The sequence below is a fragment of the Ursus americanus genome, chromosome 27 (assembly GCF_024610735.1).
Source record: "Ursus americanus isolate L20-20 chromosome 27, mUrsAme1.1.p, whole genome shotgun sequence".
Lineage (NCBI taxonomy): Eukaryota > Metazoa > Chordata > Mammalia > Carnivora > Ursidae > Ursus > Ursus americanus.
The window spans coordinates 4,951,732-4,965,435 of NC_142153.1; the positions used below are offsets into that span (position 1 = coordinate 4,951,732).

Sequence of the window (13,704 nt, forward strand, 5' to 3'; positions counted from 1 at the left end):
AGGAGCTGAGAGTTAAAGAATTAAGGCTTAAGCTGATTCCTAAATTTTGGGAAAACTCATACGGTTGATTAGAGATACATGAAAGGATTACCAAGGAGCAACAAGGGTCCAGTTACATTCAAAAATAATTTTGTGTGTGTGTATGTGTGTGTAAAAACATACACAATTTTCTCAAAAGCAAAAATCTATTACTGACAACTATAAACTAAAAAGCCTCCGCACAGCAAAGAATACTATGATCAAGATGAAAAGGCAATGTATTACGTGGAAGAAAATATCTGTAAACCATACATCTGGATAAAGGGTTAATATCGAAAACAAAGAATTCATACAACTCAACGGCAAAAACAACAATTAAGAAATGGGCAGAGGATATTAATAGGCGTTTTTACAAAGAAGACAAACAGATGGCCAACGGACACATGAAAAGATGCTCAACATCACTCATCATCAGGGAAATGCAAATCAAAACCACAAAGAGATGTCACCTCACACCTGTTAGAATAGCTATTATCCAGAGGACAAGAGATAACAAGTTGTGATGATGTGGAGAAAAGGGAACCCTTGTGCACTGTTGGAGGGAACGTAATTTGGTGTAGCCATTGTGGAAAACAGTATGGAAGATCCTTAAAAAATTAAAAATAGAACTACCATATGATCCAGCAATTCCTCTTCTGGGAATTTATCCATAGAAAATGAAAATCCCAACTTGAGAAGATATCTGTGCCCTCACTATTTACAATAGTTAAGACATGGAAACAACCTAAATTTCCATCAACTGATAAATGGATAAACAATTGTGGTGTGAATGTGTATGTAAATATTATTCAGCCATAAAAAGAATGAAATCTTGCCATTTGTGATATTATGCACCTTGAGAGTATTATGGTAAGTGAAATAACCCAGATATAGGAAGACAAATACTGTGTGATCTCACTTGTATGTGGAATCTAAAGAAAACAAAACAAAAAACAAGAACACAAAAAAACCAAGCTCACAGATAGAGAACTGACTGGTGGTTGCCAGAGGTGGGATGTGGAGGGTGGAAAAATGGGTGAAGGGGGTCAAAAGGTACAAACTTCCAGATACAATATAAATAAGTCACAAGGATATTATGTACAGCATGGTAACTATAGTTAATAATACTGTATTGCATATCTGAAAGTTGCTGAGAGAAGATCTTAAACGTTCTCATCACGAAAAAACAAATTTTCTAACTGTGTATGTTGACGGATGTATTAATTAGACTTGGTGTGGTGACCATTTCACAATATATACAAATATCAAATCATTAGATTGTACACCTGAAACTAACATAATGTTATATGTCACTTATACCTTAATAAAAAAAAGAAAAAAAGAAATATATATAATTTTCTTTAGCTGGCCCTGGTTAATTTGGAATAGAGAAAAAAACTTCAGGCTACCTGAGTTGGGGTTTGACAAGCTTTCAGCATAAGGAAAGATGGTGGTGATGAAAACATAGTTAAAATGGCTGCTAGGCAGGGTGTGTAAGCTGGAAAATGAGGCCAGAAGAGGGCTGTCCAGCTTATCAATAGAAACAACAGAGAGGGGGTTAAAGGTGAAATAGGTAGAAGGAATGAGGAGGAGAAAAAGGAAGGTGTAGTCAGAGGAAAGGAAGAATTCCAGTTTTGGGTAACTGAAAAGCCAAGGGACTGGTAACTAGATTGGGAGTGAAAAACTGGGAAGCTGTCCAAGTCACCGTTTGGGCTCCACATCTGTCAGCATGATGACAAAAGTGGTAGGGACTAACTCTGAGCTAAGTGCTGCTCCTTTCTTGCGAGAAGAGGAGAGTTCTACTTTGGACAGAAGTCCTATAACGGATTGATATCCACCCCACATCTCAGGTGAAAAAAAAAAAAAAAAGTCACTGACTTAGAAAAGAGGTCATAAGAAACTTTCCAGAATAAAACTTTGCAGGTTATTTATTTATTTATTTGTTTATTTATTTATTTATTTATTTATAAAGATTTATTTATTTATTTGACAGAGAGAGAGACAGCCAGTGAGAGAGGAAACACAAGCAGCGGGAGTGGGAGAGGAAGAAGCAGGCTCCCAGCGGAGGAGCCCGATGTGGGGCTTGATCCCAGAACGCCGGGATCACACCCTGAGCCGAAGGCAGATGCTTAACGACTGAGCCACCCAGGCGCCCCCCAGGTTTATTATTAACAGAGATGATTTAGCAAATGTTTACGCTTTTGACCTAATAAAATTCAAATATTTAAATATAATTAAAATACAAAATAGGCAAGTAAATCTGGTCTCATTACTATAGCTTACTTGCCATAAAATCTGGGTAACAGTTTAGAATCTATATCAACTTCATGGCCTGTACACTAATTTTTCATTTTCATCATTTGGTGCAAGCACTGTAAAATGAATCTAAAATTTTTTTTAAAAATTTACATATTTATTTTAGAGAGAGAAAGAGAGAGTGCAAGTGGGGGGAGGGGCAGAGAGAGAATCCTCAAGCAGACTCCCTGCTGAGTGTGGAGCTCAACATGGGGCTTGATCCCAGGATCCTGAGACCATGATCTGAGCCGAAATCAAGAGTTGGCCACTTGGGGCGCCTGGGTGGCACAGCGGTTAAGCGTCTGCCTTCGGCTCAGGGCGTGATCCCGGCGATCTGGGATCGAGCCCCACATCAGGCTCTGCTGCTATGAGCCTGCTTCTTCCTCTCCCACTCCCCCTGCTTGTGTTCCCTCTTTCGCTGGCTGTCTCTATCTCTGTCGAATAAATAAATAAAATCTTTAAAAAAAAAAAAAAAAAGGGTTGGCCACTCAACTGACTGAGCCACCCAGGCACCCCTGAAGCTAAAATTTCTACTGTTATCATAAGAAATAAATAATCTTGGCTACTGAACTGTTTCTACCTTGAGTTGTGAGCTGTCCTTCTTGAGCCTGTACACAACGAAGCTCTTCAATGGTTTCCTTCAGAGAATCCCTTTCTGTTCTTAACCTCTGGAGGAACATTGAAAAGAAGGAAAGTTAACTTTAAGGAAAATATTACAACAAACTTTTTCCCATTTAACAATACTGAATATCTACTATGTGCAAGGCAATGTTATCCAGTTAAACGTAAGAAACAAAAGTGTGTACTCTGTCCTTAAGTATAATTACATAAATAACATTCCTTTCGTTAGACATAAAAAAATCAAACAGCAAAGACTTTAAAGATTCATAAACCATTACAAAGTAAAAACATTTTTAAAAAATTCAAAATATGCTGAACAAAAAGAATGGTGTCCTCTGTATTAATTCTACAGAAAACGAAAAAGCTACACAAATTTATAGAAAGTAATGAGCAGAACAATGTATAAAAAGCAACAGTGGTAGAAAAGATAAAGATATGCAAAAGAAATTAGTGGAAGTAAAAATATTTTTTTAATCTTTTAGATTTCTGAAACACAAACATAAATCTATAATTTAAAAACAAACAGGATCTCTAATTTAAAAATTTATAAATAGAAGGAATTAAATATTATCTTAATTTTAGCAGTGCTCCAAACCAAAACGCCTTATACTCACATCCTTTTCTTTTTGAAGACTGTCAACTTTTTCTTTTAGCCGCTTATATTCAAAATCTAATTTATCTGCTTTCTTCGATTCTTCAGATAATCTATTTTGTAGTTCTACTACCTGATTCAGAAAGGTACCATTAATTTGTATAATTTGAAATATTAAAAATTTTCACTATTCTCTTCTGCAGAGCTATGAAAACTTCCTCCCCCCAAAATACTCAAAAATATGTGTATGATATAGCAGCCTACCCCAACAGAGAGAACCAGTAACAAACACCTGCCCAGACGTTATGGGTTCTAAAACCAGATCATCCAAAGTAGCAATGAACAAAATTATGAAAGAACCTACAGGATGGACTTCCATTTTCTATTATACAGGTAACAAAGGAGTCTGAAACTCTTTCAGCACAAAGCCAAAAAAACACAAGGGGAAAAAGTCGAATTGCACAGCTAAGCTTACAAGAAAGTAAGGGAAACCTTCAGAGGTGAAAACTGTGGTGAGAAGTTTGTGTGGAAGCTATGGGGTACCATGAAGTACCCACTAACTGTAAATACCAGGAACCTAGAGCTTTGAATTTAAAGGAAGATGAGGTTGTTAAACCACCTTGGGCTTTAAAAGGTGCTGAGTCAGTACACAGGTAGGTTAGGAAAAAATCCATTAGCTGGAAAAAACAGTAGGGAAGATTGCCTATCTTATAGCGAGTGCTCTGGGTTTAATGAAGTGTAACTTAAAATTTTGATTCTAACTATGGCCTGCTAATATGTAGATTTGCTTCCATTTTTACCGCATGCCTTACCTGGCAAATCCTAACTCAAGCAATTAATTTAGTCTTGGTTGATAGTGCTGTGAAATATCTGGCCTAAATGAAACATGTGTTGTCTGGAGGAACACAACATCAAACCAAATGTCCAAATATTCCCGAAGAGAAAGATGAGCCAGATGAAAGCGCAAAGGCCGTAAAGAAGCCACTATGAACACCAGTTAGAAAAACATTAACAGTACAACAACAACAAAATAGAATAAGACCTATAAAGATTTGATTGGAATTATCAGCTATAAAATACGAGGTTTAATACATAAAGAAAATAAAGACAGAAACCTAAATTACGAAAGAAGATGATCGGGCAGGTTTGACAGAACACTCAGAGAGAATTTGTAGAAAGAAAAATACTATCATTGAAAAACAGTATATTAAGCCACAGATCGAAATAGGTAGAGAGAATTCATGTATTATAGAATTGTAGTGCAATATTTCTAGTTGTAGAGTCCTTATTTATCTTGTAATTCACTGTTAATACTATCTCTGATGTTCTAAAATATGTTCAGGCATTTTTTTTTGAAAGATTTTATTTGTTTATTTGACAGAAAGAGAGAACACAAGGAGGCAGAGGGAGAGGGAGAAGCAGGATCCCTGCCGAGCAGGGAGCCTGATACAGGACTCAATCCCAGGACTCCGGGATCATGACCTGAGCTGAAGGCAGGTGCCTAACCAACTGAGCCACCCAGGCGCCCCTGTTCAGGCATTCTTTTCTTCAAATAATGTCTTTCTATAATTCTTGCTGTTCTCTCTTCTGAAACTCTAATTAAAATCATCTCGTTTTAATTTAATATTCTTAAATTTCACATATAGTTTCTTTGGGGTACATTTATTTTGGGTAATTTCTCAGCCCACATTCATGTTCACTGATTCTTTCAACTTTATTGTGTGTTGAAGATTTCATAATAAAATGTCGGGAAGAAATATATCCAGCAAAAAAACTTGCTAGTCATTCATGGTGTACAGAGATATTCTACTTCTTTGACTCATTTTAAGCTAGTGTATCATTTTGATGCCTAAATCAGATCAGGAACATATGAGACAGAAAACTTCAAGTCAATCATGCAGTAAAAAGATTCTAGGTAAAATAAACAAAGCAAATTTAACAATGCGAAAACAACAAATCCTCAGTGACTATGAGATTTAACTCAGGAATGCAAGGATGGTTTAAGTATCAACAATCTGTTAATATAATCCATCACATTAATAGAAAGGAGGCGCAGTACCGGAATCTCTCCATGGTGTAGGAAAAGGAGCTGATTAAATTCAACATCCATTTAAGACAGACAACCTGAGTAAAATGTGCTAACACTATACTGGTAAAACATTTAAAGCATTCTATATAAAATTGACAAGAAATGGTTGCCTACTAAGATTACTTCTGTTCAGAGACGTATTACAGGTCAAACATGCTGATTAAGAAGGAACAAAAGGGTATGGAGTAGAAAAAAGAAATAAAACTGCTTTTATTTGTATGACTTTGTACTTGTCATTGTATATGACTTCTGACGAGATACTCCACAGACATTATTAGAAGTAATATGAGAATCTGGCATGGTTGTAAAATGAACATAAAAATCAATTTCAATCATTTAAATGAGCAACAAACTGAAAATGGTATACTTTCTTTTGCTAATTGCAGTTACAAAATCCGAATAAGGTACCTAAGAGTAAATATAACAAAACATGTACATGACATTTAGAAGAAAATTATAAAACTTAACTGAAAGACACTGAAGACCTAAATAAATGGAAAGATGTATTCACCAATACGAACATTCATTGTCATAAAGATGTCAATTCTCCCCAAATTAATCAACAGAGTCAATGTTATTCCAATTCCCAAAGGTTTTGGGTAAAAAGGAAAGGAAAAGGTCTAATAGACAGTTTTGAAAAAGAACAAGGTGTGTTATCTGTGTTATGAAATATCAGATTACTAAAAAAATCTATAAATAATAATAAGTGGGGTATTGGTGTAAGAGTAGACAAATAAACCAATGAAGCAGAAGAGAGTGCCAAGAAACAAACTTACATTTAAGATGGAAACTTTACATATGTGGTAAGAAAGAACTGCAGGTCCCTGTGGAAGAGACTACTAAATAAATGCCACTAGGCTGAATGGTTGCCTACATAGACAATAAGTATCCAATGGATCCTTAACCTAGCATCCTACACAAAAACTAATTCCATGTGGATAAGAGACCCAATTGTACAAAACAAACTTTAAATCTTTAAGAAAATAGAGATTGGCTTATACCCTTATGTAGGAAATGATTTCTTAAGACATAGAAGGCACAAATCATAAAAAGATATTTAAAGTTCATTATCTTAAAATTAATCTCAAAAAAAGTAAAGCGATTACAGACCAGCAGGAAATAAATGCAGCAAGTGTAACTGACAAAATATTAATAGCAAGAACATATAAAGAACTTTCAGAAATCAGTAAGAAAAAGAAATAATACAATTTAAAAAATGAATAAAAGATTTAAAATGGGCCACTCACAAAAGAACTGTGATCAGTAAATATATCTGTAATTAGGGTAATGCAAAGTATAATCATGAGGAGACACTATTTCATATTCATCCAATTGGCAAAATTTCAAGTATGACAATACTATATGTTGGTGATGATGTGGAACAACAGGAATTCATAAAAACGTCTGTTTAGTAATACAATCACTCTGAAGAACAATTTAGCAACATCTAATTAAATGAAGATACTCTAAGGAAGAAATTCCTTATAGCTGCAAAACTTTCACACATGTATAGAAGAGGACATGTTCAATAATATGCATAGTGGCACTTACAATTAAAAAAAAAAAAAGTTAAAACATCCTGTATGTCCTTCAACAGGAAAATGGGTAAATTGTGGTATAGTGACTCAGCAGGATGTCATACAGTGGTACAAATGAGTAAAGCTATACCTATCAACATAAACAAATTTCCCAAATATACTGCGCAAAGTAAATGACAGAAGAGTCCTTTTACTATATCATTTATATATTTCTGAACCATGTCAAAAATGTTATACGTTATACATAAATGAACTAATATATATGCACCAAATGAATAAAGAGATGCATGGTAATGAAAACTACAAAAGAGCACAGTGGTTATTATAATGGGAAGGGGAAGAGTCTTTTATTCTTTAAGCATAGATACTTGTATTATTCTTTCACTTCTGCGGATTTTGTATTACATAATAATTTAAAAATAAAAAACAATAGAAGGATCTGCTACAGACACTAGTCAAAAACCTCTGGATAAGAATTAAGTTTCAACGTTAACTATACTGGAATTAACATTAAAAACTGAGTTAAAAAAAAAACAACAAAAAAACCTAAGTTTCGTAGGTAAAAAACAATACTGTGAAAACAAAAGTAAGTGGATTTTTGGTAAGCCACAATGTTATAATGGAGAACTTGCTTGAAAACATCAAGAAACTTTGTTACTATTCTTTTTACCTGTCTCTTATATGTCTCAAGTTGACTTCGAGCTGCATTGGCTTTTCTTAACTCTTCCTCTAGACTGACAGTGTTCTGCATATACATAGTATTCTTTTCTTCTAAGAGTTTAACCTGACGCCTCAAATCACCAAGATCTTCTAGCTTCTTTTTATATGATTCCACTTGGCCTTCTAGTTTAGACACTTTATCAGAAGAATGTCTAGAATGAGATGGGAAATCAGAAATCAGAAACACATCCAGAGTTGTAAAGCTGTTTTAATAGTGCTAACCCAAGAGGGACTGCCAGAAAAGAATACATTTTAATGAAATGATAAGACCAACGGTGATTCCAGATTAATGTTTTGTTCAGGCTAAAAAATATGACCAAAATTATAGCAAAATGTGTAATGGAGAATGTTACATAATTTAAGGAAAGCAAGTGGTGGTGGTGGTGGTGTGTGGGAGGGGTAACCAGCAGAGTCACAGGTAGCTCAAAGCAAAATAAACTGTGCAGGGTCCACATGATCTGGCAATTAGACTGTTATTAATGACCACAGGAAGAGTTATTTTCATGGAGTAGTGGGGGCAGGAGGTGGCAAATTTTAGGGAGTTAAGGAGACAATGTAAATTTCACCTTGTGTAATCTAAAATTTGTTCTGGAGGGACAGAGAGAGTAATAAGTCTTTTTTTCTAAGAGGAAAGAAACCTAAACATATAAAAATATGCTAAGGTGGGAGATCCAAATGTGAAGAGAAATGATGACTGATGTAACACAGTCCTTGTGTAAGCAAGAAGTGTTGAGACCCAGAGCACTGAAAAAGGGATCAGTACTGGACATGAGACAGAATAACAAGTCTACATTCTCAAAGCAAAAATGAAAAGATAGGTGGGAATGCAGGGCAGTTAGGAGGTGCAGGAAGTCAGGACATGGAGAGTCCCACAGTTCATGGCCCCTTTCCTTGATGCAGTAGGAGACAATATCATCTACTGAGACTAAGGCATGGAGAGGTGTGGGGGTGGGCATCCAGGTGAGAAGTTATGGAAATATGTACTAGCTATGACAGAAATGGGAGATAGAACTATCTATGATGACCAGCAGAACGGTGGACCACAGGTAAGAACCCAACGAAGAGTAGATCATGAATTTGGAGCAGGACAAAACTGTATCACTATGTGATTTTCTCTATTCCTTTTCAGTATTCAAAGAGCAGAAGTAAAAATGGCTGGAATGATCCAACAGAGGATAGATTATACAAGTGAAATGGTCAGAAAACGAGGTGGCAGGGAGTGAAGGCACTTAGTGAGAGAACAGGCAAAGTGCAGAAAAAACGATCCAGCAAGGAAATGACGCCTCATGGGTGTGACAGCATCCGAGGAAGAGGAAGACTGAGTGACCAGAGGACTTGAAATTAAAGAAAAGGAGTCATTATAAGAAAAGCTCCAGAGCTATACAAGTATGAAGCGATGGCTGGAGGTTAATTTTTCCTTAACATTTATATAGCACTTACTTGCCAGATACTGTTCCAACTGTTCAGAAATATAAACTCAGTTCTGCATATAAATCTGAGAGAGGTATGTGCATCATCTCCATTTTACAGATGAGAAAATGGTTACACAGAGATAAAAGAAATGGCAGCACTGGAATGTGAGCTCAGGTAGTCCAGCAGGTGTAAGTCCTCTTAAACACCGTGCTATGTTCAGAGATCCTAGAGTCTGTAACATCATTGGTAGAGCTGTTTTGGGAGATGACAGGCCTGAGATTCTAACAAGATGGGAAGATTGTTTACCTAAGTACATCTATTTCATCTTTTAGAGACTGAGCTTCATCTGCCAAAGTGGTTAGTTCATCATTCTGTTGCCGAAGTTCAGAGATTTCCTTTTCTAACTCTTCACAGCGTATACGATAATCATCTTTGGCTGCTTCTAGTCTGTAACCAAAACAAAACAGACCAAGAAAGTACTATTTACTGTCTAACAATTCTCCTTTGAACAATAAAAGGAAATAAAAAACGTGAGCATAAACTCTTGAATCTTCTGTGACCATAAGCTCTATCTCCAAGTTTTAACTGTCCTGAAAACGGATTCCACTGGTCCAAGGCTTGCGGAAACTTCACAACTGATTACCACTCCTTTATTTAGAAAATTAGATGTCAAGAAATATTTTTCAAAATACAGCACATATAATTCATTTAAAGTTTTATTTCTGTGAAATTAACATGTTCCTTTGTTGAAAATTTACAAAATACAGAAAAGCAAAATTTTTATGTCATTTCTATTTCATTTTCTAGAAAAGTAATAACTAAATTGTATGCGCCAGGCAATATTCTCAGTACTTTACATATGTTAACTCATTTAATACTCAAAATTTCTAGAAGGTAGGTTATTATTAGACCATTTTATAGTGGATGAAATAGAGGGACGCCCAAGGTTACAGAGATACTAAGTGGCAAAGCCAGGATTTTTAGAATGTCTAGAAAAAATTCAAATATTAGATTAACACTCATCCTCCTCTTGTTCTTAACTTTACTGAGAATTTCACATACCAAGCTGATTTTATACTATTCCTTGTCCTTTAACTTATGGACTGAAGGAACTAAAATAATAAATTTAATAGTTATTGTAATAGAAAATAATATTCAACAGGTCCTGGGAAAAAGTTCATTTTAATATAGTACTGTACTGAATTTGCTCTGTTTTATTTAGGATTATTTAAAAAAATATTCATAAATGAGATGTTAGTACTCTTTTTTTTATGTTAGTATTTTTTTTAAATTATTTTTGCTAACTTTGATGTAAAGGTAGGGAAAAGTGGAAGCAAATGCTTATACTCCAGCTGTTATTGTCTAGAAAATTGGATTTAACTCCCCCCACCCAACTCTTTATATTTAAATATTTGAAATCTATAGACAATTTGAAAGATAAATCAGTAAATACCTGCATACCCTTTGCCAGATTCACCTATTAACATTTTGTTTCATATACTTTCTCTCATTCACTTAAAAAAAAAAAAATACACACACACACACACACACACACACACACACACACATGAATTTCTTGGAGAACAATTTGAAAGGAAGATGCAGAGGTCATGACCTTTCATTCCTAATAAATACCTCAGCAAGGACAATCTTTCATACATCATCATAATACTATCACCATATCTAAGACAACTAATGTTAATTTAATAATATTATCTAACATGTAGTCCATATTTAAATTTCTCCAACTATAGTAAAAATATCTTATAGTTCCCTCTCCCCACCCTGAACCAGGATCCAAAGAAATTTTTCACATTGTCTTTACTAGTATTATCCCTTTGTCTTTCCCTTCTTTTGTTTTTTATAACTTTGGATTTTTTGAGTAGTCTTAGCCATCTTTAAGGATATTCCTTACTCTGATTATTTCTTCATGATTACATTCAGGTTAAGTATTTGGCAAAAATACTACATAGGTGACACTGGGTACAATGTGGGTGGTGCTGCTAAGTTTTGATGATTTGGTTAAAACGGTAAGTGCCAGATCTCACCATTAAAAGGTATATTGTCCCTTTTGTAATTAAAAATAAACTATGAGACTTAAATCTTAAAAGCTACCAATGCTCCAAAAAAAAAAAAAATTAAAGGTAGAAGGTCACAATAAAGATGAGGCAGAAGCATTATATCTGACTATAAAGAATAATAAAGGGGAAGGGCACCTGGGTGGCTCAGTCGGTTAAGTGACCAACTCTTGATTTCAGCTCAGGTCATGATCTCGGGGTCATGAGATCCAGTCCCGCGTTGGGCTCCCTACCTACTCTCCTTCTCTCTCTGCCCCACTCACACGTGAGCTCTTTCTCTCTTGCTCTCTCTCTCAACAAAAAAATTAATAAATACTGAGATATATAAATATGTAGTACTAATAAAGTATTTGAGTTAAGTGCTTCAAAATATAAATTGCAGTATGTACTGCAACGATAAAAGCATTAGACACTATTTCCTTTATAATGAAAACGCAGGACAATTCTAAATATCACTTGCCCAAACCATACTTTAAAAGACTAGCCACAATTTAGAAACAAAAGGGTATGGTCATACTTAAATTCTACTACCTACTGATTCTGTCTTAGAAAGTCAAGATGCAGGGCACCTGGGTGGCTCAGTCAGTTAAGTGTCTGCCTTCGGCTCAGGTTGTGATCTCTCCGGGTCCTGGGATCGAGTCCCGCATCGGGCTTCCTGCTCAGTGGGCTGTCTGCCTCTCCCTCTGCCCCTTCCCCCAGCTCATGTGTGCTCTATCTCCTCTCAAAAATAAATAAAAATAAAATCTTTAAAAAAAAAAAAAAAAAAGCAAGATGCAGATGAAGGCTACTCAAAACTTTTTGGTCTCCTTCACACTCCTAAAATTACTGAAATTTCAAAGAACTTTTGTTTATATAAGTTTTATCTATTGATGTTTATTTATCATATTGAGAAATTAAAACAAACATCTAAATACATTGAAAATAACAGCAATAAACCCATTATATTATAGATAACACACTGTTTATGAAAAATAACTATATTCTAAAACAAAAAGTGAGAAGAGTGGTGATGTTTTACATTTTTATGATTCAAATAATCCAGTTTAACAGAAGACAGCTGGGTTGTCATAGCTATTTCTATATTCACCTGTTGTGATGGCTTTTTGGCTGAAATTTATGAAGGAAATCTACCCTTGCACAGATACGTAGTTAGAAAAGAGGGGTCTGGAAGACTCTCTGAAAGGGTCTCAGTGAACGTGAAGGGGTCCTCAGACCACATCTTGAATTGCTAATGTAGACGACAGGAGGTGGACTATTTCTAAAGTTTTAGAAAAGACTTAAGAATCATTTTTATTCTTTCCTGTTAAGGCAAGATATTCTACTTCTTACTGCTAAGTCCTTCAATTTTGTGGTTCTGTTTTGTCTGGCAGGACACCAAATTTTTCCTTTTCTTCTTTTCCCTTTCACCATTCAATCGCCAAAGGGCCATTCTTTCTCCCTTCCTTTTGGCCCTTCCCTTTCTTTTTTTTAAAAAAGATTTTATTTATTTATTTGACAGAGGGAGAGACAGCCAGCGAGAGAGGGAACACAAGCAGGGGGAGTGGGAGAGGAAGAAGCAGGCTCATAGCGGAGGAGCCTGATGTGGGGCTCGATCCCATAACTCCGGGATCACAACCTGAGCTGAAGGCAGACGCTTAACGACTGCGCCACCCAGGCGCCCCATGGCCTTTTCCTTTCCGAGATGATGTTTAGAAGACTGTCCCTTTAAATCAGCTTGCCTTTTAAATAAGTCTGTCTCTATGAATCAGGCACCTGGTCTTTATATTATGTCTCTTTACACCAAGTGCCTGCAAAGGGCACCAATCTCTTTTAAACTCAGTGCCTCTATGTTTTTATGGTGTTTGGTCCTTTAAGATGACATACTTAACTATGAAAATTTTCCCCTGCAGTATGTAGTCTAATCTTTTTTTTATTTTAAAAGTAGTTTCAGATTTTGAGTGAATTTAATCTTTCTGGTGATCTCTCCAACTCACCCACAGGTCCCTTCACTAGTGTTTTTCTGTCTTCCTCTAATTTTTTTGTCAGTCTGCCTTTACTTGCCTCCAAGCACCTAGCAGGATTGGGTGGGACAGGTGTGTGGGATGTGTGGTTCATGTTTCTTTTCCTCACAGTTACATTTCAGATAAGGCTTTCTGTCTTCAGGTAATAATGAGTGTGTAGTGTTTTTTTTTTTTTTTTTTCTAATTTATTTGTTTGGGGGTGGGGTGGGGGGACAGAGGGAAAGGGAGAGAGGGAATCCCAAACAGGCTCCATGCCCAGTGCAGAGCCCAATGTGTGGCTTGATCTCATGACCTGAGCTGAAACCAAGAATTGGACACTTAACTGACTGCGCCACCCAGG

At 35.8% G+C, this 13,704-nt stretch overlaps 1 protein-coding gene across 5 annotated transcripts in view; it reads right to left on the minus strand.

Moving 5' to 3' along the window:
• The window catches only part of HOOK3 (hook microtubule tethering protein 3), a 105,199-nt gene that overhangs the window by 40,436 nt on the left and 51,059 nt on the right, over positions 1-13,704 (minus strand). For 4 of the 5 annotated variants that reach the window (XM_087856358.1, XM_045779207.2, XM_087856355.1 and 1 more), the window contains exons 10-13: positions 9,593-9,733; positions 7,824-8,025; positions 3,549-3,659; positions 2,894-2,981 (exon numbers count right to left, since the gene is read on the minus strand). In XM_087856358.1, coding sequence (XP_087712484.1) covers positions 2,894-2,981; positions 3,549-3,659; positions 7,824-8,025; positions 9,593-9,733 — 542 coding nt within the window. The remainder of the gene's footprint in view (positions 1-2,893; positions 2,982-3,548; positions 3,660-7,823; positions 8,026-9,592; positions 9,734-13,704) is intronic. The other variant, XM_087856357.1, reaches the window with a different exon arrangement.